Source organism: Cyprinodon tularosa, unplaced genomic scaffold, assembly GCF_016077235.1.
Source record: "Cyprinodon tularosa strain WSP-4 unplaced genomic scaffold, ASM1607723v1 ctg564, whole genome shotgun sequence".
Taxonomy (NCBI): Eukaryota; Metazoa; Chordata; class Actinopteri; order Cyprinodontiformes; family Cyprinodontidae; genus Cyprinodon; species Cyprinodon tularosa.
This window is the reverse complement of record NW_024039301.1, coordinates 54,941-77,454: the sequence shown is the minus strand read 5'-3', so window position 1 is coordinate 77,454 and position 22,514 is coordinate 54,941. Positions and strand designations below refer to the sequence as shown.

General features: G+C 43.1%; 2 protein-coding genes across 7 annotated transcripts in view; both read right to left on the bottom strand.

Annotated features, from left to right (window-relative positions):
* Positions 1-887: 887 nt before the first annotated feature.
* LOC119796972 lies at positions 888-5,179 on the bottom strand. The gene is made up of 3 exons (XM_038305776.1): positions 4,713-5,179; positions 2,500-2,594; positions 888-2,402 (listed from the first exon to the last, which is right to left on the bottom strand). Exons 1-3 carry the CDS (start codon positions 4,909-4,911, stop codon positions 1,353-1,355), a joined length of 1,344 nt encoding a protein of 447 aa, XP_038161704.1. The 5' UTR covers positions 4,912-5,179; the 3' UTR covers positions 888-1,352.
* Positions 5,180-5,417: 238 nt separating this feature from the next.
* The window catches only part of LOC119796971 (R3H domain-containing protein 1-like), a 38,867-nt gene continuing 21,770 nt past the window's right edge, over positions 5,418-22,514 (bottom strand). For 2 of the 6 annotated variants that reach the window (XM_038305770.1, XM_038305773.1), the window contains 19 exons: positions 20,917-21,057; positions 20,598-20,706; positions 20,325-20,420; positions 20,038-20,063; positions 19,782-19,835; positions 18,887-19,119; positions 17,709-17,981; positions 17,208-17,347; positions 16,896-17,012; positions 15,769-16,107; positions 15,546-15,681; positions 12,586-12,743; positions 12,276-12,400; positions 11,038-11,141; positions 9,026-9,207; positions 8,324-8,453; positions 8,145-8,242; positions 7,994-8,065; positions 5,418-6,331 (listed from right to left, as the gene is read on the bottom strand). In XM_038305770.1, coding sequence (XP_038161698.1) covers positions 6,329-6,331; positions 7,994-8,065; positions 8,145-8,242; positions 8,324-8,453; positions 9,026-9,207; positions 11,038-11,141; positions 12,276-12,400; positions 12,586-12,743; positions 15,546-15,681; positions 15,769-16,107; positions 16,896-17,012; positions 17,208-17,347; positions 17,709-17,981; positions 18,887-19,119; positions 19,782-19,835; positions 20,038-20,063; positions 20,325-20,420; positions 20,598-20,706; positions 20,917-21,057 — 2,536 coding nt within the window. In that variant the 3' untranslated portion in view covers positions 5,418-6,328. Of the gene's footprint in view, positions 6,332-7,993; positions 8,066-8,144; positions 8,243-8,323; positions 8,454-9,025; positions 9,208-11,037; positions 11,142-12,275; positions 12,401-12,585; positions 12,744-15,545; positions 15,682-15,768; positions 16,108-16,895; positions 17,013-17,207; positions 17,348-17,708; positions 17,982-18,886; positions 19,120-19,781; positions 19,836-20,037; positions 20,064-20,324; positions 20,421-20,597; positions 20,707-20,916; positions 21,058-22,514 lie in introns of those variants that run through there. The other 4 variants (XM_038305771.1, XM_038305772.1, XM_038305775.1 and 1 more) reach the window with 4 other exon arrangements.

Below are 22,514 nucleotides of genomic sequence, written 5' to 3'. Positions count from 1 at the left end.
ATTTTCCTTAATATATTCCGGAAAGTTGGCATTTCCTTTTATGACATTTTTGCCATCAAAATATCCATATTTTTTGAATATTACAAAGGTATTAAGTTCTTGTCCAGAACACTATTGGCTTGAAATTTTGATTTTCAATGTAATTCACTGAGTGCCCTGTAAAGGTTTAAAGAGAATATAGCTTGAACCCTTCAGGTTGACGGTTAAAGCCCCGGATTTCAGTGTTGTTGTGTCCTTGGGCAAGACACTTCACCCGCATTGCTATGAATGGTGGTCAGGGTAATCAGTGGTGCCAGTGTACAGTAGCCTTGCTTCTGTAAGTAAGCCCCAGGGCAACTGTGGCTACAAGGTAGGTTGCCACCATCAGTGTGTGAGAGAATGGGTGAATGTAGTGAAAAGCACTTTGCTCAAGTCTCCAGACTTGAAAAAAAGCGCTCTATGAGTACAGGTCATTTACCATTTAAGATGTTTGAAAGGGGACAGTACTAGAAGTTTTTTTTTTGTCCTTCTGTCCTTTTTTTGTTCATTGAAAAAAAGGAATATTTTCGCTTTTCTACTGTTTTCCTCATTGTTTCTATGGGAAAATGAGAAAAGGTAAACAAAGTGTTATATGTTGTTATACATGAACAAAATAAACAACAACGAAAAACCCCACTATATATAGGCGCTGCCGAAAAGAACATGCATTTCCCTAAAAATGTGCAGTAATCTGGTTAAAAATGCAGCAGGATCCCACTACTGGGGAGATACTGGGGCTAAATATATAATATAGGAGGGCTGTTTATTAAAGGAAATTAGTAAAAACTTAATTTTTATATATGCAAACCAAGAAGACTTTCCTAAAAAAAAGAATTTCCACTTCAAAATTATGTAAATCTGTGTTTATCCAATAAAGCATCTCGATAAAAACAACAATGTTAGAGCAAATCAAATGTGACAAAATGTTAAAAAAAAAAGTTCAAGGTTTTCCCATTGTATTTTCTGTGTTAGCAATTCTAGAAATTTTGTGTTGAACACTAAAACACACACTTTTGATTTAACATAATTTAAATAAGAAAATGTAATTAAAGCCACACAGGTAAGAGATGATTACATCAGACAGGTTGGCATCTGTCATCTTTTGGTTTTTAATTAGAAGCCTGTCTCTTGTAATAAAGAGGTGAGACGATTAATTAAAAACAAAGACATCTGCTTGTTGGAACTCTGGATTTATAATGGAAAAAAAAAATCATTCATGAAAAAAAAAATTGATCTTTTGTTGACACTTTTGTTCTATAACAGTATTATACTAAAATCAATGCAGAAGCTTTCATTATGAGCAACAGCTCCCCCTTGTGGTTTCCTATGTATACTTACTTCCAGCTTTGACCTATTCTGGGATTCATATGACTGAACTTGTCCTTCATCGTCTTACAGAACAGGTGGCTGGTATCCGAGGGGCCGACCACTTTAACGCATGAATCCTCAAACACGCAAAGAACGCCTGTGAACGACGAGGACTCAGATTTGCAGATCTGAACCAGTTTCCTCTTATCAAAGAACTTATAATTGTCATAAAATATGCTGTGAACTCTGAGTTTAGATCGCCAAAATTCAATAAAAGCTTCCAGGTTTTCCACGGCGTAGCTGAAATTCTTTGCGGCCTGCTTCTCACTCAGGGTTATCCTCACAAGCTCGTTTCCTTCTATATCTTTAGTAGAAATGTCAACACCATTCAAGCACTTATTTAACTCCTGAAAGTGAAATTTTTCAATGTATCTAAATGTGTATAAGTCGGCCCAAATGTCCTCGGAGGTCTCTGCGTTGCTTGCAGAGCTAGTCGAGCCTTTTTCCAGGTGGTTCTGAGGGGACTTCCTGTTCCTGGACGGTTCCAGTAAGCGTTTGGAGAACGTTCCTTCCACAGGGAGCCGTCGGAGGCCTGGTGAGGACAGCATTCCTGCTCCCATTTCCTCCCCATCTGCTCGTCTGAAGCTCCCTCCGGCTAAACTCTCATTAGGATCTTTCTGCCTGAAGGAAGCTTTCGGACCTGAAGTCAGGATTCGGACCTGTCTTGCTTCATCTGCGCGGAGCAGAGACTCTGAGAAGCTGCTGGGATTTGCTGCTTGCTGCTTAGCTTTAGTGCCTCTGTAGTTTCTTAGCGTATTCTCAGATGCTAGCAGGCTTTCTCTGGGTTTTACATCAGCAGTTTGCGATGGGGGTCTGAGGCGGCCGGCCCGGGAAAGCAGGTCTTCTCTGAGGGCCCGGATGGCGGAGAAGGGACCCTCTATGGAGGCCCCGCTCCCTGCGGGTGAAGCATGGAAGTGGATGGATCTGTGAGCTGATTGCAGACTCTTGATCAGAGAGGCCTGGTCACTGCCGAAAACGGAGAGGTCCACCGTAGCTCTGGGGACGTACAGAAAGACCTGCAGCAGCAGAAGACGTCTGGATCAGGACCTCATGTGTTAAAGATGAAAGCTATTATCAGGTTTTGGAATTGATGTTGAAATGAACCGAGCTTACATCTGAGCTGAAGGGAAACACAGTGAGACGGTGGTTTGCTTTAAACTCCTCGTCCATCATGACGTGCTGATCCTTTCTCGCCACGCGCTCTGCATCTGTAAAGAGTTTTCACCCATCTGTTAAAATCTCCACTTTTTTGACTCCACTCATGTTTGGAAACTAAAATACGATCATGCAACAGAGTAAAACAAATAAGAAAATCATTAAGTGGGCGGAATATGGTTTAAACGTCATTAAAAAGATTAAATCTATTGCATTTACTCACAGCAGATAGATCTGGGAGCAAGCTACAAAGATTACAGCAGAGTTAGGTTAATAAAAACAACACAAGAAGCTTTGAATATCTCACAGAGCCTCATTTAATCCGTTATTCAGAAGTAGAAACGGTAACGGCCCGGAAGGAAGATCTACCAATCATACATTTTAGAGGCTAACTGGAGGATCTGCAAAGATCCATGGCTCAGAGTTGGCTGGTAGAATTGATTCTGTTGCATCATTGAGCGACGTAGAAACTTATGTGTTTATTTAAAGTTGATAGAGTTAAATACAGCGCTACCGTGTAGGAGATGCACATCAGACAGAACAAAACACCTGAAAGAAACAGGCAGTTACAAAAGCATGATTTATATCACAAAATTAGTTCAGAACCTGTAGAGGTTCCAAATCACTAATAGAGCAGGCCATTTTAAGATTTAATCACATGAAAAATAGACTGTGGCGATAACATGAAGAAGTAAAAGGGGGATGATTACTTATAAGTTGTTTTTTCCCATGAAGAATGCAAATGTCTACATTAGAAATGAAACAATTGGATTAATTGATTATTGAACTAGCTGACAGAGCAAGATTGTAAAAAATATATAAACATTTCGCATTTAAGATAAAAAAAATTTTTTTTTTGTCAGTCAATATGTTTTAGCTCCACCTGTTTTCATTTTTTAAAAAGATCTTCTTTAAGGAATCTTTGGTTATCCAGTTATTACTCGAAAAAATAATCGACAGATTAATCAATTTGCAAAATAATTGTTAGTTGCAATGCTGCCTTGCAGCAATAAGGTTTCGGGTTCGATTCCTGGCCCGTGGTTTTTCTGCATGTTCTCCCTGAGCATTCGTGGGTTCTCTCCGGATACTCCGGCTTCCTCCCACAGTCCAAAAACATGACTGTTAGGTTAATTGACTTGTCTAAATTCTCCTTAGGGGTGAGTGTGTGTGAATGGTTGTATGTCCTGTTTGTCTCTGTGTTGCCCTGCGATGGACTGGCGACCTGTCCAGGGTGGACCCTGCCTCTCGCCCATTGACAGCTGGAGATAGGCACCAGCACCCCTCGTGACCCCACTTGAGACAAGCGTGTCAGATAATGGATGGATGGATTGTTAGTTGCAGCTCTAGTCTACATGGATCTATTGCTCCTTATGTGTTGTTCTGACATGCTTAATCCCAAGTGGGCTCACGAGGGATGCTGGCGCCTATCTCCAGCTGTCTACGGGCAAGAGGCGCATGGTCGCCAGTCCATCGCAGGACAACACAGAGACAAACAACCATTCAAGCACACACTCACAACTAAGGAGAATTTGATTATCCTATCAGTCATGTTTTTGGACTAAGGGAAGAAGCTGGAGTACCCGGAGAGAACCCACGCATGCTCATGGAGAACATGCAAACTCCATGCAGAAAGACCCTGAGCGGGAATCGACCTCACAACCTTCTTGCTGCAATGCAGCAGAGCTACCCACTCTGCGACTAACATAAAGGCCTCATCTGTCTGACCAATTTTTGCGCTCCACTCAATTTTTCGTAATCCAGATGCTAAAAATTATCAGAAATGCTGTTTTTGCGTTTCTAAAAGTAAAGGATTTTATACCTTTATACAGTTCCAGGTGGACTTCTATTAGTCTTTGCAATTGAGATTAACTGAACACAATCTGAACTTCTTAAAGTGCCTCTGGTGCGCCCCTCTAGATTGCTGCCCTGGGTGAATGCCCCATTAGTAATTAACTTTATCAATATGGCGGCAACTTTAATCTGCAGGATGCTTTTATTTATAGTCAGTAGTTCCGGGTTAAAATGGAATTTAGATACTTTCACTTTTCCCCTCTAAACAGGAAGAATAATGTAAGCTCATAAAATTACAGAAAATACCTTTATTTTGTAGAGAATAATAATCGTTTCGCTCCCAGAGTGAGTTTAAAGCTCAATAAAAGCAGCTAATTCACCTTCAGCTCTGTCGAAAGTCACGAAGGCTACTCCGTTCATGCTCGTGGGGTATTCCACGACCTCCACGTCTCCTCCGTGACTCCTCCTGCGGGTCTGAAAGTGAATAGTCAACTTGTCGACCATCCTGCTCGGCTCCAGCTCGCTGGGCACCCCGGAAACGACCACCTTCCTGCGGCTCTCCGCCATGGCTGCAGTCATGGAGCCCAGCAATCCGCGGTTGGCGCGTTTTTCCCCTCACACGCTAGGGACGCTTACCGTTGCTATAACCACTCAAATACTCGGACTGTTGTTGCTTTTAGTTTCATTTTTAAACCAAGTGGAATAACTGGTGCTGTACCAGTAGCAAACGACCACTAGATGGTGCCGTTTACCAGCATTTACTGCTGTAGGACGGTAGTTTATCCACTAGGTGTCTCTGTTTACCCCAAACTGAGCCGCGGGTTTAGACGACCAACAAAAAGGCTAATTTAATGTCTTTATTGATCAAAATAAACAAAGCAGGAAGATTTATTTCCATGCCCAGAGGTAGAAAGCCCATAAATGTACCTTTTCTTAACCCAAACTTTGGAAAAATGTTTAAATAACCTGACTAAAACTGTCAATATGTGTGGTGCAAACATTTATTAAAGCCAAACAAACCAGAAAAACAAGTTTGAAAAACCGTAAACAGAAAAAAACTCTTGTTTCACAAATTAAGCCAAGAGTGACACACTTGATTTGCATTTTAATTGTGCATATAAACATTTTAATGTAACCATATAAAACAAAGTAGCCTGGCGAGTGCAAACCGGTATAGGAGGAAGGGTCATTAACAAAAAAATAAAAATAAAAAAAAATAATAAAACAGAAATCCAGGCTGTCTGATACAAATGAAATCTTTCACTTTGATTACTTCAGTGCAAATGCAACATTCACTGTGTTTGATGGTTCTTTAAATAAATCAGGTAGCTCTATATTCAGTGTTTAAACATTGTACAGCTGCTACTTGGGAGCGATCTTGTGTATCTAACAGATTAAAAAACTAGTTTGATAAACTTAAATGTTTTATTTAGAAATTGGGCAAATTGAAAAACAAAGCAGATGTGTTGTGATGTCATCACACTCCGATACCTGCCATCACAAGAGACATGAGCTGGCTAAGAAATACTCTAAAAGAAAGGCTTAGAACTGAAAGGTAGATTTGTTGAACTCTTTGCACAAACCTGTCAACCAGGGAGAAACAGAAAAAAAAAAGCTAAAAAATAAAATAAAAGTCAACATTCACAACTCAAATATCGGATACTTTGATTTGGACAGTATTTGGGAGACGGTCCAGACTGAGGCAACAGAGGTTCATGTCGCCTTCAAGGCGCTCAGAGATCCTAGCAGCTATGAGCTGGCCTTGTCCGAGTCACGCCGCTCCCACCCTTTGAATACAGAGCTAGTTCTGAGTTTTTAAAGTGGCGTGCTTGGCAAAGGTATCACGGCCAGATGTCCTCCAGGAACGCCTCTGCTCGGGTTGAGATGTCAGACGAATGCTGGATTCATTTGCTTCACAGAGCTTCCGCCGGGATCCGGTGGGAGTCTGTGCAGCATATCCCCGCCGGAGGACGTGTCATTTCCAGGGGCTGACTTCTCACTGCGGACACACAGAACAGCACTGTGAGCAGCGGAGCTGGTAAATAAAACTACTGTCATGGGTGAAGAGAAGGATCGGAGCTGGACCATCGGGGAGGCTTAAGATGAACTGCTGCTGTCAGCTGGATGGCCGGCTGAGTTTCCTCAGAGAAAAAGCAAAAAAAAAAAAAAAAAACCTTGTTGCATTCTTATAAAAACGATAAACTAGGAAAAAAAAAAGCATTGAATTGTTGACGGCGGCACCTGATTTAAGAAGATATCTCAGCAAAAAAGGTAATAAAACAGCACATTTCTTTCAGAAAAATAATGCCGGGGCTGCAGGTTCTATCGGCAGGTGTGATTTCTGCCTCGTCTGTAATTTATTCTGCTTACATTCACCGACAGATGCTTTTTTTTTCTCCCCCCCAACCACACCGGAGCGCAGCAAACATAATCTGACAACAAGAAAAGTGATGCTACTTCACTAAATCTGCTAAATTGGCATCAAAGCAGCTGGTTTTTAATCCGCCTCATGGTTCCTGTCAGAAAAGATGCTGCTTGTTGAGATGTTTGTGCAGAAAAGCTGAAAGATGGTTGGAAATATTGAAGCCCTGGACACGTTTAGAAAGCATATCTGGCTTTTTATTTGCTTGATGTATAATAAAAAGGGGGAAACATAGGAGAACATTCCCATTGTTCTGTATGGTGAGGGACCTGTCATGCTGTGGGTCACTTTCTAGGAGAAATGTAATAAACTGAGATGTTTCTATAATTCCTTCATTTTCACTTTGTTTAAAAAAAAATATATTTTCATTTTACCTCCAACTCCCACAGCTGTCATTTTGACGGCTCTATTAGTGGCATTGTAAATTCTTTCTGCGGTTGATTGACGTTTGGTACAGTTGCCTAGCAACCAACATTCTACTGAGAAAACAAACTCTTTGGCTAATACAGAAAAATGGCTTTCAGAAGAAATCTAACAGCGAAACAGGCTTTGGAAATGCTTCGAAATATTGATGGCAGCGATTGCGGGTGGAGCGGGAGAGATCGACGATGACGACCGGTCGGTAGGAAGCGTCCATCTTTTACAATAGTTTAGACATGGCAGCTATAAACACGTCGGTTTTGTTCAGGAGCTGCTTGAACGTCACCGTCTCAAGCAGAGGTCTCATCCTTGATGTGGTGAAACGAATGCGTGCCAACCACATGTGCTTTGGCGAAGCAAAGATAACACTGTGAGGAGCTTCAGCACTGAATGCACAAAAAAAAACTGCTCATATGTTTATTATGAATGTAAAAAGGTGATGAAATGTGCCGGAAGAATCCATTTCTGTAAATAAAATTGTAATTTCAAACTTAACTTGTGCATTAAAAGTCTTACTTATTTTACAGATTTATTTTAATACAAACTTAGACTATAAATAATAATGGCATACCATACAGCCTTTAAAGATATATATATATTAGCATGTTTAAAGGTCTAGATACAAAGAATGAGTTTATATGGCGCATTGGAACCATTTAAGTCGATGACATCATCACTGATCTTGCATTGGGAACATGTCCTCTGTCAAATTGATGGACTCCTGGGAGTCCTAGTGTTAAAGAAAACCTTCACAGATCTTTATGAACGGTGTGATAAAAATCAACCCCTTCCATCTAAAATCTCAAAGACTAAACGTACACTGAGGTCAGAAGAGAGAGGTTTTCTGCTGGACTTCCTCCCATGACCGCTACGCCAAACTCCCAGAGGACCCTGAGAAGGTGGAGAACATCCGTTAGGCTATAATAATTCAGTTGAAGGAGTTTAACCTGATAAAAATGGGGGCTTTTACCTGGTGTTTGGTTACCATGTGTGCAGTGTGCAGCAGCGGAGGTCTGATGGAGGGCTTGTACTGCAGAGGCTGACCCAGTAGAGAGTACTGCGTTTCACCTGGAGATCAGAGCGAAAACAAAATCAGCCACAATCCCAGGATGAAATGGAAGAAGTTGTTCAGACGCGACTGATTCGGACCTTGTCCAGTGTGGATGAAAGCTGTGGGGAGCTGCGGATGGTGGGACAGCATGGGGATGGGGGAGACGCCTGATGGTAGGCCCTTGATGCTGGGCGAGGGAGTGAGCGCCGGAGACGAAGGCAGGCTGCTCTACACACAACACGCCGGCGGTGCAGAGGGAGGAAGCAGAGAAACACACAAACACTTTCATTAAAACAGAAAAAAAAAATAAAGAAATCAACTCCTCCAACTACTTTTACAAAGTCATTGTGATGTTCAAGTGGTTGCTTTAATGTACCATTACATCCACATTAGTCCCACTAACGTACCATTACACCCCAACGCTAAGGACTATTTTCTCCTCATTTTCAGGTTTCGGCAGCGCCGGCTTCATTTGCGCAGCCTATTTACGGCGACATTTAACCTGCCCGCCACGGCGGAGGGAGAGACCGAGTCTGGCTCAAGGCGACAATTCTCCAATCACTGTCACACTCACGCAACCAAAATAAATTAGCTTTTAAATTGCTTTCTCGACACAGTCTTAAACTTGCAGACATGCAGCATGTTGTTCTCTTAGCTGCGCAAAAACCCACCGGTGGGAATGGCTGGAAAATTGCAGCTGACGGATCGGAATCAGAGCCGCTGAGCTAATTACACCTTGTCAGAAGTTCAGGAAAGACATTAAGAGGGATGCGTGCCTCCAGCTGGGCAGGGTTTGTTACCTGGGTGTTATCGGGAGTCGGAGGGAGCTCGGGGGGCCTGCGGCCGTGCTGCTGCTCGGCGCCTGAGTGTTTATGGCCGGACTGCTTCCTCTGGCAGGGGGAGGGGGCCCGGGGCTGCGGGCACAGCGGCCCCATCATCTGAAGCATCACCATACCTCCGCCGTGCGCCGATGGTAACAAACCTGGATCCACACAGATCAGAGCAATCAGTTGGAATCTGTTCAGCTAAACACCTGATGACTGTTTGCTCCTCGGGAATTAATAGTTTCAGGAAGTTTCAGTTCCTGAAAAATCCTCCGTGATTAAAGACTAATTAATTAGACATTAAAGGAGCTCCAACGATCGCATTAATTAATGCGTGTTTACCTTTAGCTCACTTTCTGGCTGGAAGTCATTTAGTAAACTTGCACACTGTTGAATTATGAAATTACTCTTCTCAACGGTAAAGAGACGAGAGATATTGGGACATAATCTGCAGATTATAACCAGCGCCGCCAATTAAAAGTGTTTACTGGTCACGCTGCAGGTGAGACCTTCATCTGACCTAATTACTGGCAGACTGGAAAAGATGGCGTCCTTCTCTGTGCTTGCAGAATAATCAGACATGAATAATAAAGGTCATTACTGAGAAGCCTGTGAATCGGAACATTTAAGCCATTTTTAATTTTAAAATATATATTTTAAATATATATTCAGAAAGGCAATTAGACCAAAGAGACAAAACAGTTCAGAAATATTTAGCGATAGTGCCATGACACAAAACAGCCACAAGGTGGCAGTAAGATTTTTCCTTTTTTTTTCATAAGTAGAAAAAAATAGCGTAGCTCTAAAATATACATAAAAACCTACAAATTATAGCAATTAAAATAGGGTAAGAAGCAAAACTAAACAAGCATTGTGTTAAAATCTTTTTTTTCCTTTTTTTAATAAATATTATCGTAGATGTTTATGATACCTCTCTAGTTCTATATCGATACATGATGTTGGTTTTAAAAAAAGTAAAAATTAAACAACTAAAAACGTATATAAATGGACAAAATGGTTGGCTCTTTATAAACTGCTGCAGATCATTTAGATTCTTACTTTTGTGACCCGTTTCATCACAAACAGAACCGGAGCAGATTAAATATTGAGAAGAGCTGTGATTATTCTCTTCAGATGACCTCATAGGCTTCATGCTGACAGAACACTTCCCCCTGGTGGCAGAAATGTGCAACAACAAGCAATCTGAAAACCTTTTCTTATGTAGGTTTAGAAGCATCGCTTAAACTGACTGAGCCTGCATCCATCAAAGATCTCATCTCGTCTGATTATAAAGATGATTGCACTCTGGACAATATAATAATTACATATTTTTAATTAAAAGAATCTGCTGCGGAGGTTTCATCTATATTCCTGCTGGGCTTCTTTAGAAGTTTTATTTATTCCTGCAACTTAAATTTTGACTTACTCTTCCCAACTATACTATACATCACGCATTTCACTACAGCAATGCCAGCAACTCCCACTCTGAGGAGTAATTTGTTGCTTTAGCAGCTTTTTTTTTTTCTTTTCACTGCAGCAATCTGTATTTTAACTGACTTGATGTCAGCAGAACATTTTCAGTGGGCGATGGGTTCGGCTATTTCATCTCCGTCCAGCACTGGAAAAAAAAGAAAAAGGTTCTCGTGCCAATCGCTTCGCCTTACAGACCCTCCAGGGGCCCCGTCATCACTTCGCCGCCCCTCTTTTTCATTTTAAAAACCCAGAGAGGAAACCTAATTATGTGTTGCCGCGCAAACAAAGCCTAAAGTAAGCCGGGGAGGGATTATTTCATTACTGAATGCAGCATGGTGGCTGTGCAGGAATGCAGTTTGCAGGTTATTGACACAAAGAAATGGGGGGAAATAAAGTGTGTTGGAGAGCTGGCAGTGATGGGGGGTCTCCAGGGTGGCTCGTGTCAGAAGATGAGAATATTCCTCTCTTCGCTTCGTGATCCTACTGTAGATGGGTGGGTTTGAAGGCTCAGCTACCTGCGTACTGTTGGCCTGGGTGTTGCTGGGAGACGCAGGGAGACGAGCTCTGAGGAAACTGGAGCGGCTCGATCATGGGGGCGGGCAGGAAACTCACTGTTGAACTGTGAAAGAAGACAGGGATAAACAAAACAATCCAATCAGGTTTCTTTGGAAATTGTGTGCTCCTGTTTCGGACATCAGGGAAAAAACAATAACCGTTTGCATCCATTAAAGGGGGAAATTTTCTAAACATAAGGTACATCTCCAGGAGGTGTGAGATCTTAGAGCTGCAGCTAAGTATTACATCTAAAATGCGAGTCCATCTGGAAAATAAGCTCCCTGCTCTGCAAGCGGCCACCCTGGAGGGACCCGTCTCCAGCTGGTGAAGAAGCAGGCTGCAGGTGGACAGTCGGCCCTCGTGGGAAAAAACACAGAGCCGCTTCGACGCTGCTGCATAAATCATCTCCTTGCTGACTGGCCTACAAACGCAGCCTCGTTTCACAGCTGGGGCAGCGAGGGAAGAAAGTGACCTCTCTTCTCATGCGAGCATTGTTCCTCTGCAGGTGAAGCCGTCAAATTGATAAGCAGCATAGAGGAAGAAACTAATTACACCTTTTACTGTCTGCAAACTAGTTCTATCGCACACCATGAAGGCAAAAAAATAAATAAAGAATAGATGAATAAGAGAAACTGCAAACTTCTCCAGTGACAAATCATACAGCTACACACAGAAAGGCTCTCCAGGAGGAGAGTGCTAATAACTTCATTTTTTCCCCCCTTAAAAGCGAACAAAGAGGATCTTTGCTCTGGAGACTTGTTGGGTCTGTAAAAACACCATTCTGCACTTTTAAATTGGTTTTTGAGGGAGAGCAAACATTAAAACGGAGGTAGAAGGTTTCATCCGATCCTGATAAAAGCATAGGATGCTAAAATAAATCAGTTTAGAACAAATGGATGCTTAAATTTAATAATTCACACAAAGCATGATGAATAAGTTTTCCATTGGGAGCAGCCGTTAAAGATATTAAAATTGCTCAAACTAATAAAGCAATAATGATCTATACAGCGGGCCGCTATTATAGAGCTTCCAAAACAGAGGCAGCTCAGCGGCTATAACTGTGATTTGCTGAGGCCTTTAGGAGTCAAAGCCAAACATATTCCATCTTTAAGATGCTGTGCATTTCTACATGCAAGCAGCTAATGCATTGGATAAGTAATAGAAACGGCTACGAAGAAATAAAAGGGTGGAGGGGTACCTCATGGTGGTGTGCTGGTTTCTGGGGAGCAGGCTGTAGCAGGGCTGCATGCCAGAAACAGCCACTGCCCCCTGCCCTGGCTGGCAGGACACAAACACTTCTGTCTGCTGCGGAACAGAAACCTGCTGCAGAGAAACAAACAACAAAATCTCATAAGAGCTCAGAAAGTCTATGTGAGGATGAAGTCTGCGCTCATTTCTGGTGTTGAAAACGTGACGGCCTGAGCTGAGCGGCTCGTAACTAAAAAACACAATTTATTTGAGCCAAAATTAAAAACCTCTCGTAGAGGAGTGCTGGCAGATCAAAGTACCTGATAAGACTGCATTGGAGGGTACTGGACCATCATGCCTTGCATCTGGTTGGCCATATTGCTTTGCTGGTTGCCAGTGAGAGCAAGGCTGGCGGTTGGCTGCACGCCCACTACGGTCTGGTAGCTGGACGCTGGGTTTGGCATCATGGCTTGGTGCACTGATGGCAAAAGGACAAAAACAACAGTGTGACCCAATAATAATATCAATAATAATAAAAACTGGTTGTGATTTAGTTGAGAAGCACCTTAAAGTATTTATCCCTCAGAAACTTATTCACATTCTGGCTATTTTAACAAGATTATTTCAAATGTCTAAACTACTATTACTAATTTATCTAAATTCCTTTTAGATGAATCGCTCCCGCAGCATGACACCGCCACTGTGTGAGCCATGTTTTCCTCCATGCATTGCTTTAATCCGTGTCTAATTTCACATACTAAAACGAAACAATGAATATAAATACTTCTACAAGAAGCAGCAAAACCCTTAAGGTGTTTGTTGGCGTCGAGTGAGAGATTAGCATATTAAAACCCGACGAAGGAACATTAAGGTTACTGTAGAGTGAGAACAATGGAAGAAGTGGAGCCGTTTCTGCTGAACAGGTTTGCTCAAAGCCAATATATTTGATTTAGCCGGGGGTAGCGTGAGCCTGTGGAGTGAGTAATGGATCCGGTCCTCGATGGGGAATAAAAAGAAGAAACTTCACTTCAGATGAAGTTATTTGGGAGCGGGGCTGAAGACAATGATGCACAAAAGATGCTGCAAAGTCATGAAGGGTAAAAAAAAAAAAAAAAAAAAAAGACTTAAATGTCAAGGTGACAAGAAAAAGAAGACGTTTAGAAAAACTCCTCCCCTCCTGTGCCCCATATACACAGGAATCCAGGTGACAAAAGGAGAGGCCGTCCTTTTGTGAAGGTGTCTTTACGGCCCGGCGCTTTGGGAGAAAAGTACAACTAGACAATGAGAGAGCTCCACAAGGAACCGGAGCGGCCAGGACTATTTTTATCCGCCCACTCCTCCCACCTTCACTCCCCAAACCAAGCATGAAATGACCCTCAGATGAAATGCACCTCGCATTATTCCATTCCAGCAGGCACCAGATGAGCGCAGATTTGTGATTTCCTTTATATTTTCATAAAAACAAGGTAATGAGGAGCAACAACAGAAGCGTCTCTACATCCTCGGTTGAAAAGCTTAGAGCTCAGTGAGCATTTTCCTTTTTTTTCCCTTCCTTGTGCTGGCTGTGTGGCACGGACGCGGTAACGAGGACTTGTTTCCTGAAAGCGTGCTGCGGGGGGGCTGAAAAAGAGACCGGTTCACTGTGAGATTCATAGAGGCCTCTCAGACAGCGTCCCGGCCCCGAATCCCGCCTCCCAAATCTCCGTCATCACATCTTCCAAGCTCGTTTAGACTCTAAACCATCTGCTGTTGTTGTAAGAATGAAATAAGGAAAATAAAACTATTACCTTCAAGGGAAGAAGGTTTGTTTTTAGTGAAGCTGCTGCGGTTTCAATTAACCAATGCTAACCGGTAATAACCTCTCCTTCTTACCTTAGAGGAAAGTCTAAGGAAGACGGATGTGCTGCAGGAAATGTCCATGACAGAAGGTGGTGACTGACTGATGCAATTAGGTGCAAACGGCGACAGGCTCCTCTGCGGGCGTCGGCCAAACCGCCTGAGAATTCCCCACTGATAACTTCTGCATCATATGTGCACTCACACCTTCACCCTCATATCATTATGTATTTCTTTCTCTTTAATTCATGCAAAAAAAATCTGAGCGGAAATGAGCTTTCTGATCTTTTTTTCCCCTTATCATTTCACTGCCTCCCTGAAAAATAATTGCAGTTCTCCGCCTTTGTAGGTCAGCTTCATTTGTCCGCTGCCTATTCCCCGGCTGCCCAGCAGGGAAGCCACATTTGCAGCCCTGAAGATGACAGAATAGTGCCGCAGCCACTTACAGAGACATATGTGCACGTGTGTTTGCACAAACCCCATCCGGCTAAGCAACGGCATGTGTGTCCGTGTGCGCGTGGTTAGAGAGAGGCAAAATGGGAGCTAACAATCCTGACTCCTGTGGTGAAGGAAGGAAAAAAAAAAAAAAAGAAAGGGAATAAACTGGTGGATAACTCCCAGGGATATATCTGAGGCCGTTAAAGCAAGAGAAAAGAAGCCAACAAGGTTTTTTGTCCTTCAGCAGAGCTGTTGGACAGCAGCTATCTTGTAAAGAAACAAAGCAAACGGCGGCGAGAGCGTCGGACAGTCGAGGTCTTCCCAACAAGGCTGATGTTTTTCCTCTCAACAGCAGGACGCAGAGGAAGCAGCGGCTCCTTCTCATCAGAACATCCTTCAGATCTCTGAACCAACTTTGAGCTACGTCTGAACGTCTGAACGACTGTAGTTTTGGACTCATCCTGACAGCCGAGCGGAAACCTGCGGCTAAATCAAAGATGTAATCAAACTCTGGCAGCTAGAAGGGTTTTTATATCGAGGAGGAAAAAAATTAAGTTTAACAAACTTGAAGATACTGAAGTTCTTGTAACGGAACGATACAAAGAATAGTGCATAATTGTGAAGTGGAGGGGGGAGCTGCAAACACTGATAGCTAAGAGGACAGCTGTGTCTTCATGTGAGGGTCACCAATGATCAGGATGGATCTGTGTGGAGTTATAATAACCCTGGGCTTTACCCCAAACACATCACAGCTGCTGTAAAACAAGATGGTGGCAGCGTCATGATGAGGGCTGCCTTTCAGCATTGACAGGGAGGCTGGAAGAAGGAAAATTCGAGCCATTTTGAGACTGCAGCAGATAATGAGACTTTATTGAACCCAGTTGGTGATTTTCCCAGATGCTTTCTGTTCAGTCTGACTTGGATTAAATATTTTTACATGCTTCGCTTTCCCGCTGCTTTACAGTGATGCACTACTTTGTGCGGCTGTGTTTTGTGTAGTTTGTACCTTGCTGCTGTGGCGGGTTCTGGCTCTGAGGGCAGTTATAGGCCAGTTGGTTGAGAGGAGGCCGGTACTGCTGCTGCTGCTGATGGTTGGAGCACTGGGAGTGGTGGGCTGAGGAGCAGTAACATGTAGGCATCTGCTGGAGACACAAAGGACGACTTTAACACATTGGCTTAACTTCACAACTAAAGGATAGAGGACTAGTCGTAGAGATGATTCCTCCTACCTGTTGCACGGGCTGTTGGATGTAAGCGTGTTGCTGCAGCAGGGGCTGATTTAGTGCAGGATAAGCTGCAGAGCCGGCGCTTGAGCCGGGATACGTGTAGTTGGAGCCCGGCGGCGGGAGCGGGACGTGCTGACCCTGCAGCACTCCTGGGTGACCCCCTGATGGCCCTGCCACCATGTAGCCGCCGAGCTGCTGCGGTGGAGCTCCCTGCAGCACCACAGGGGATGGGTGGTTGTACGCGGAGGGGTAGTGATGGCCGTCCGGAGCGGACGCTCTGCCGTCACCGGACGGCTGCTGCGACAGGGTCAGGTGACTAAACTGGGCACCGAGGACGTCAGGCTGCAGGGACAACGCCGCGTTAGAAAAACGCGTGTAAAAACTTGCAAATCAAGGCTGTAATTCAGGCAACATGGACTAATTGGGTTAAAGCCCTCCTTTCTAAAGTCAACTACTGATCCAGATCACCACGGCGAACCAGACCAGGTCACTTCTGACACGCTGGAAGAGTTGTGTTTTCAGTCATGGATTATTCAGAGCTAACATCTGGTGATGAATTAAATATTAATGGAACCTTCCGCCAGCATAATTAGCCACAGAGGCACGTCTTTGACTAAAACCAGGTCAGAAATGAGGTTAAATGAATGCATGATCCACATATGTGGAGAGGAGATACTCCTTCCCACCTCTCTGGCACCGCCGGTAAAGATTGAGCTTTTATTAAGGAAGAATTATCTCACAGTTAAACATCTTATAATTAGGAACTCTCTTTTGCAAAAGGTAAAAATAATCCAAATTTAACCTAAGATAACTCTTGCTGCACTTGTTGGCTACATAATAATCCCTATTTAGTTCATCTAAACATTATTTTATTGGGAAAAAAAAGCAGATCTTTACCTGCATGTCAACTGCAACATGTGCAGAAGGTATGATAAATAACTAAAGCACATAGAGCAAAAAGACCTGGGTCAAAGTAGAGCTCAAAGCACTTCTAGAATTTTAATTCTCTGACTTTTTATTGTTCCCACTTCATTAATATGAAATAGAAGTGCTCAGAGTAAAAGCCTCAATGATCCAGGTCTGTCAGGGGATGGAAAGTGTTTTAAAAATGGAGGAAAGAGGTTCTGTACCACAGTGTATTGTTGGTTAGGATAGACGGGCAGGAACTGAGAAGAAGGAAAAGGAGGATAAGAGACCGTTGGGCTGTGGACAGGCTCAGAGGACGGCTGAAGAGGAGGACAGATTGGCTGAGAGGGGAAAAGATGAACAGAGGGACGGGATGTCAAAGTGGACAAAGGAGGCTAGTCAGCTCAGTAAGAGTCGGTTCAGGGTTAAACAGTCAAAGAGTTAGTGGGGATTAGGGCGGGTAGAAAAGCACGATAATGTAGATTAATATTTGTAAAAAAAAGAGGTGGAAAACAAATGCATCCATGTGCACTGACCTGTGAGTGGATGTGATTGGCCGGCTGCTGCTGGGAGGCTGCAATGATTGGCTGCGGCATGGTTTTCCCCTGCTGTGGGATCCTGCCAGCAGCCGGGTTATAAATCACTGCGCTGCCATCAGGGTGCATGAAAGGCTTTCCTGTTGAAACCAAATCACAGCAGATGAGGGATCCTAGCCATATTAATATATGAAAAAATCCAAACGACCGAGCTGTGGACCGATCCGGGGACACGCCGGGTTGGTCCGAACCGGGCTGCTTCTGATGATCCCTTTGCTCTGCGCCCCCCTCCCCAAGTTCACCGCTCTGCACCGCTCAGAGCCGTGATGCATATTCACAGATCTGGCCCATCTGTTCCTGCATCCTGATCACAGTAAATTTTGTCTTCTAATTTGACAGATTCAGTCATGAATTTTCATTTGGAAATTTGGCTTTCATCTAATGCCTCAAGCTAAAGCTAGGCCAGCACCCGTTTGCTTCGTTGGGGCCCACAAGCCTCACCTGTATGCGGGTTGATCAGAACGCTCCCGGGTGGAATCCCTGAGGCGTCTAGCGGCAGCATGTAGTAGTTCGGCGCATCGCCGGGCGACGGCAGCAGCTGGGAGGGGGCGCTCTTTGCAGCTTCTGGGTGTCCGGGGCCTCTGCTGTTTACGGCACGGTGGGACAGGAGGGCGCCGGGGACGATGGAGCGAGAGGAGGCCGACATTGGGAGAGGCAGATGGGGGCGAGACAGAGAGCTGGAGGAGGAGCCGACGCTGCTGCAAGATTCAGAACCTGAAAAAGAAGGAAAACTATCATCTAATGAGCAAAACTCTGAGGGTGATTAGCACGTTGCTTCTGGCTTCTTCATGTGGGCGCTAATGAAGGAATGTTACTAATAATGCATCCTGACTTCAGGCCACATCAGGCGAATGTTGATGATCCATAATGAAGCTTTCCTTCTGTAATTAAGCTTTTGTATTAATTTCAAACATTTGTGCAAATGACTTCAGTAGTATTTTTCTCTTTTTTTAAGCAGCTGGTTTGTTCATGGACCATTGATGACCTCACTAAGAAAAGAGAGAGATGCAGTGTTGCAAAAAATATTCACCCTGAAACTTCTATGAATCTGTGAGACACATTCTTCTCATCTAACTGTAGCATTAAATCCGATCAAACAAAGAAAGGTTTGAGATCAGAACACATCTGGATGGGAGGGAAGCAGTAGCTTTGTAAACAACTTTAAGCAGCTGCCTTTCAGCGAGAAAAGGCTTCGGGCAAAAAATAAGAAAACATCACGAGAATTGATGTGAGGGAGCGCGCAGGGCAGCTCTGATAATGAAATAAGCCCAGGATGCAGAGCGCCTGTTCTCAGCCAATAAAAGCATGGATGGATCATACTGATGGGGTAAGCATTTACTGGTGGAGAGTGGTCTTAAAGTCTTAGTAACATGCTTCCACTGCTAAACAATGCAGTAAATTGTGGCTTTTTGCTTTTTATTCTGCTGCTCAAACATTTTTTTCCATCCTCTTCCATTACCAGGTTGAAGTGGTGACCAGTTTATCTAACATAATTTGTTCTGATATGATCTCTGCAGCTCTATCTGCTGAATCCTGTTTATTTTTTGCTCACGACTAAAACATGTTGAACGATCCGTCCATCGGAAATAAACGCGTTTTATGGGCGTTTCCATTCTTGCCTGTTTTAGAAAGCTTCCCGGTGCTCCTGCTGCTGGCCGTGCTGTCTCCCCGGACGAGCCCGGGCGAGATGCCGCTGAAGCTGCTGGCCTTGGTGATGGCGGGCCGCGGGGCGAGCCGGTTGGAGCTGTCAGAGCTGTCGGTGCTGCTCCACGGCCGGGGCTCGCCGTGCCGGGGCAGCGTGTCCGTCTCAGAGCTGCTCTGGCGGCTGGCGCCGGAATGGCCGGCTCTTAACCTGGATGGGGAAAAGGGGCGCCATCTTCATTACCGTTTCATTTCTACCATGTTACTACGACAGATCTCAAAATGGTGAACAAGTGTGAACTGGAAGGAAATCTAGTCATTAATAAAAGCCTTCTCATCAGACCAGAGATCATTATTCTACATGTTGGCATTTGCTACAAAACGTTGTCATCTGCGTTCTTTACTTTCCATCAAATCTGAGGCCTTAACAGAACATCTGGGTTCAGGCAGGGATTAGATCACAATCGGCTAGACTCTTCTAATCAGGTGACCCTCCAGTAGAGGGGGAGAAGTGATCTTTATCAAAGATTTAAAAATTCTTTTCCTTTTTCACAATTATAAGCCATTTTGTGTCGACCTGTCAAATATAATCCTGATAAAACAATAAAAAAAAAGTGATATTTTAATCAATCTGGCACAGATGGACTGATCTTCCTTGGTGGAATAATATCTAATTGAATCAAACTGGCCAACTTTTTAGTTTTGTTCCCAGACGGGCACTAAATCCTTCAGCAGAAGCTTTCCAGAAACAAATCCTCAGATCAGCGATGCTTCTCCTGAGTGGGACGATTAAGACAGGAGCTGTGCTTCTGGTTCAGTCTCTCCAGGGAGGACAGACGACAAGAGACGGGGAGGAGGGGGGGGTGGACTTACCTGAACATTTGCCGCCTCTGTTGACTGCTCATGCATGCGTGTTCCTCCTGTGCACTGAAAAAACTGCCAGAGAATACATTCAATGATGTCTGACTCCACTTGTTAAAGATTAAAAGACAAAAAATGATTATAAAATGAAAGATGAATATTATCTGTAGAGCTTTAAGGGATGAAATTTGCTCTAAATAAAAAAAATTAAGTTCTAATTAACGTCTCATGTTAGATAATTGGTGGTTAATGCAAACTTCCTACTTACCCTCGATCTAATAAGAAGTGTTCTCCCTGTAGGTAAAAGAAATATGTTAAAAAACAGGTAAAAATAAAAATCACAATAATATACTACATGTATAAAAGCTATAAAAATGGCTGCTGCACCACCGGAGACCGAATCTCTGTGCATAAATTCATAAAGGCAGCACTAGTAATTGGTGGCAAGAAATCCACTGAATTTGCACATGAATAGATATGACAAAGATTTGTGAAACAAGCTCCCCAAACCCCACACCCTCCCCATCCCGCTCCGCCTACACCAACAGCTCTCACATCATGTGCAAAAATCCTTTCTCTGGCTCGCTGGTACTCCTCCTCCCTCTCCTCCATCGATTTGCTCCTCTTGTCAGCTTTCAAACGCATTCGGATCTGGCAAGGACACACACATACACACACAGAGTCTTCCTTAGCAGCTATGTCAGGGACGCCAGATTGTCTCACTCTTCCCAACATGTCAGAAATGAAAGTGACAGCTTGGGGAAGAAGAGGGAAAAAAAAAATTATACATAGATATAAAATAAAATAATAATAAAAAAGAAAGCCTACCGAGCCGTCTTCACGATCAAAGCTGGCATTGTCTCGTTTGAGAATGTAGCGTTTCTGAAAATCGTCCGTCCTGTCATCCTTGATGTGCTCCGAGAATTTCTGATCGGGTCTGTTGGCGGGTGAATTCACAGGAGTTTTTAGTGGCAGCTTAATTTATTACAGATGCTGACAGCAACATATGCTAAGCAAGCAGCAAAGTTCCCTGCCGGCTGGTTTTAACCAGCCTGCGACTAAAAAAACTCACTAGCAATTAATGAGAACAGGGACCACCAGCGATCTAACCAAAACAATGTTAAATAGAATAAAAAAATTGACTTACATTCTAGTGTTGATGGTTTTGTTGATCACCACTGATTTTCCGCTGGGGTCCACATTGTGGTCCATGCCAAAGTAGGCTGCTACGCGATGCAACAGCATCCTGTGGTAGGACGTCATTGGAGGGAACTTTCTCTTTTGGCTTCTTAAAGCAGAAACGGGGAAAAAAACAACAACAGAAAGTTAGCTTTAAAGAAATTATGCAGCTAGAAGCTACTTTGGAAACAAACAGGAACATGAATTTAAGCTTAACCTTGATGGATTAGTCCATTTTGAACTGAAACCGAGCTTTTCTTTTTTTATACCAATTAGAAAAATATGAATTTCTACTTCTCCTTAAACTGCAGCCTTGATGTCAGGTCAACAAAACTAAATTTGTTTGCACCATCATCACTAGAGGTGAGTATTGGCATGAGTGTTGCGATTCGATACATGTCGCGATACTTGGGTCACGATACGATATTATCACGATATTGCAGTATCACTATATATTGCCATATTTTCCCCAGCTATCAAAATCAAATGATGAGATAAAACAGCAAGTGCTGTATATTTTCATCAGAAAATATTGATTAGGTATTATTATCCATGTTGTTTGGGGTTTTCTTCCACTGTGACTGCCTCAAATACAGATTTGGTGCTGCACGCACAGTTAAAGGGCTCCACAGCACTTTCTGCCAGAGTGGTGGTGCAGAGGTAGCCCATTTTCCCATCAATGTTTTATGTAACTATTTTTTTTTTGAAAATCGATACTAAGAAGTGAAAGATCGATATTATATTGGGCAGCCGAATATCACGATATATCGCCAAAACGATTTTTTCCCACACCCCTAATCATCACCAAGTAAAACTTGTGCAAACCTACTTGGCAGTAAACTTGATTCTGATTTTAAAAAAGCTGCATGCTCAAGATGATCCGATATTAGAGAAAACACTAATATTGAATTCTATCATCTAATACCTCCGATATTCTCATGCTGATAGAAACACTCTGCTTCTGTTAAACATTTCTGTAACTCATTGGTTAAGTTTACACGAGTTCCCTGTTTTGGAAATATTACTTGATCATAGGGCTGGGCAATGAATTTAGAAAAAATGCAATTTTAAAATCACAGAGGCAATCAATTTTTAATTGCAATTCTTTTAACTAGAGCAAGATGCTAAATTTCTCCCTCCAGACCTTTAGGTGGCAGTAATACAATTAAGCAGATATGCTGTGACACAGAAGGGAGGACATGGTCGCAGCTAGCACATAGATTAATGCATTATAGTAGAACTGAGAATTTGTTTCTGTAAGTTTAATGGAAAGGCCTTGCAAACCAGACTCTAGACAATTAGACTTTCCAAGTCATGAAAGACTGACACCCTGGAGTAAAACTTTGACATGCTTGTGCTTAGTGCAAAAGAATCTCGCAATAGAATTGCAACATTGGTTGAAAATATTCGCAATTTAGATTTTTTTGCAAATTTCAGCCCTACTTGATCAAGACATCCTAACACTCTACAGTATAAAATAACTATAGAAGCTGGTATGACTTTGGCTAATATCATATCAATATCTGTATTGGCCAATTCTTTAAGTTGTAGGGAAGCAGCTGTTCC

What these genes read in the sequence shown, in the direction of transcription:
- LOC119796972 (XM_038305776.1), bottom strand. Translation starts at nt 4,911, where the DNA reads ATGACTGCAGCCATGGCGGAGAGCCGCAGGAAGGTGGTCGTTTCCGGG. An exon ending in GACTTTCGACAGAGCTGAAG is followed by an intron (nt 2,595 to 4,712) that starts GTGAATTAGCTG and finishes AACTCTTTACAG; the next exon opens with ATGCAGAGCGCGTGGCGAGA. An exon ending in TGTTTCCCTTCAGCTCAGAT is followed by an intron (nt 2,403 to 2,499) that starts GTAAGCTCGGTT and finishes CTGCTGCTGCAG; the next exon opens with GTCTTTCTGTACGTCCCCAG.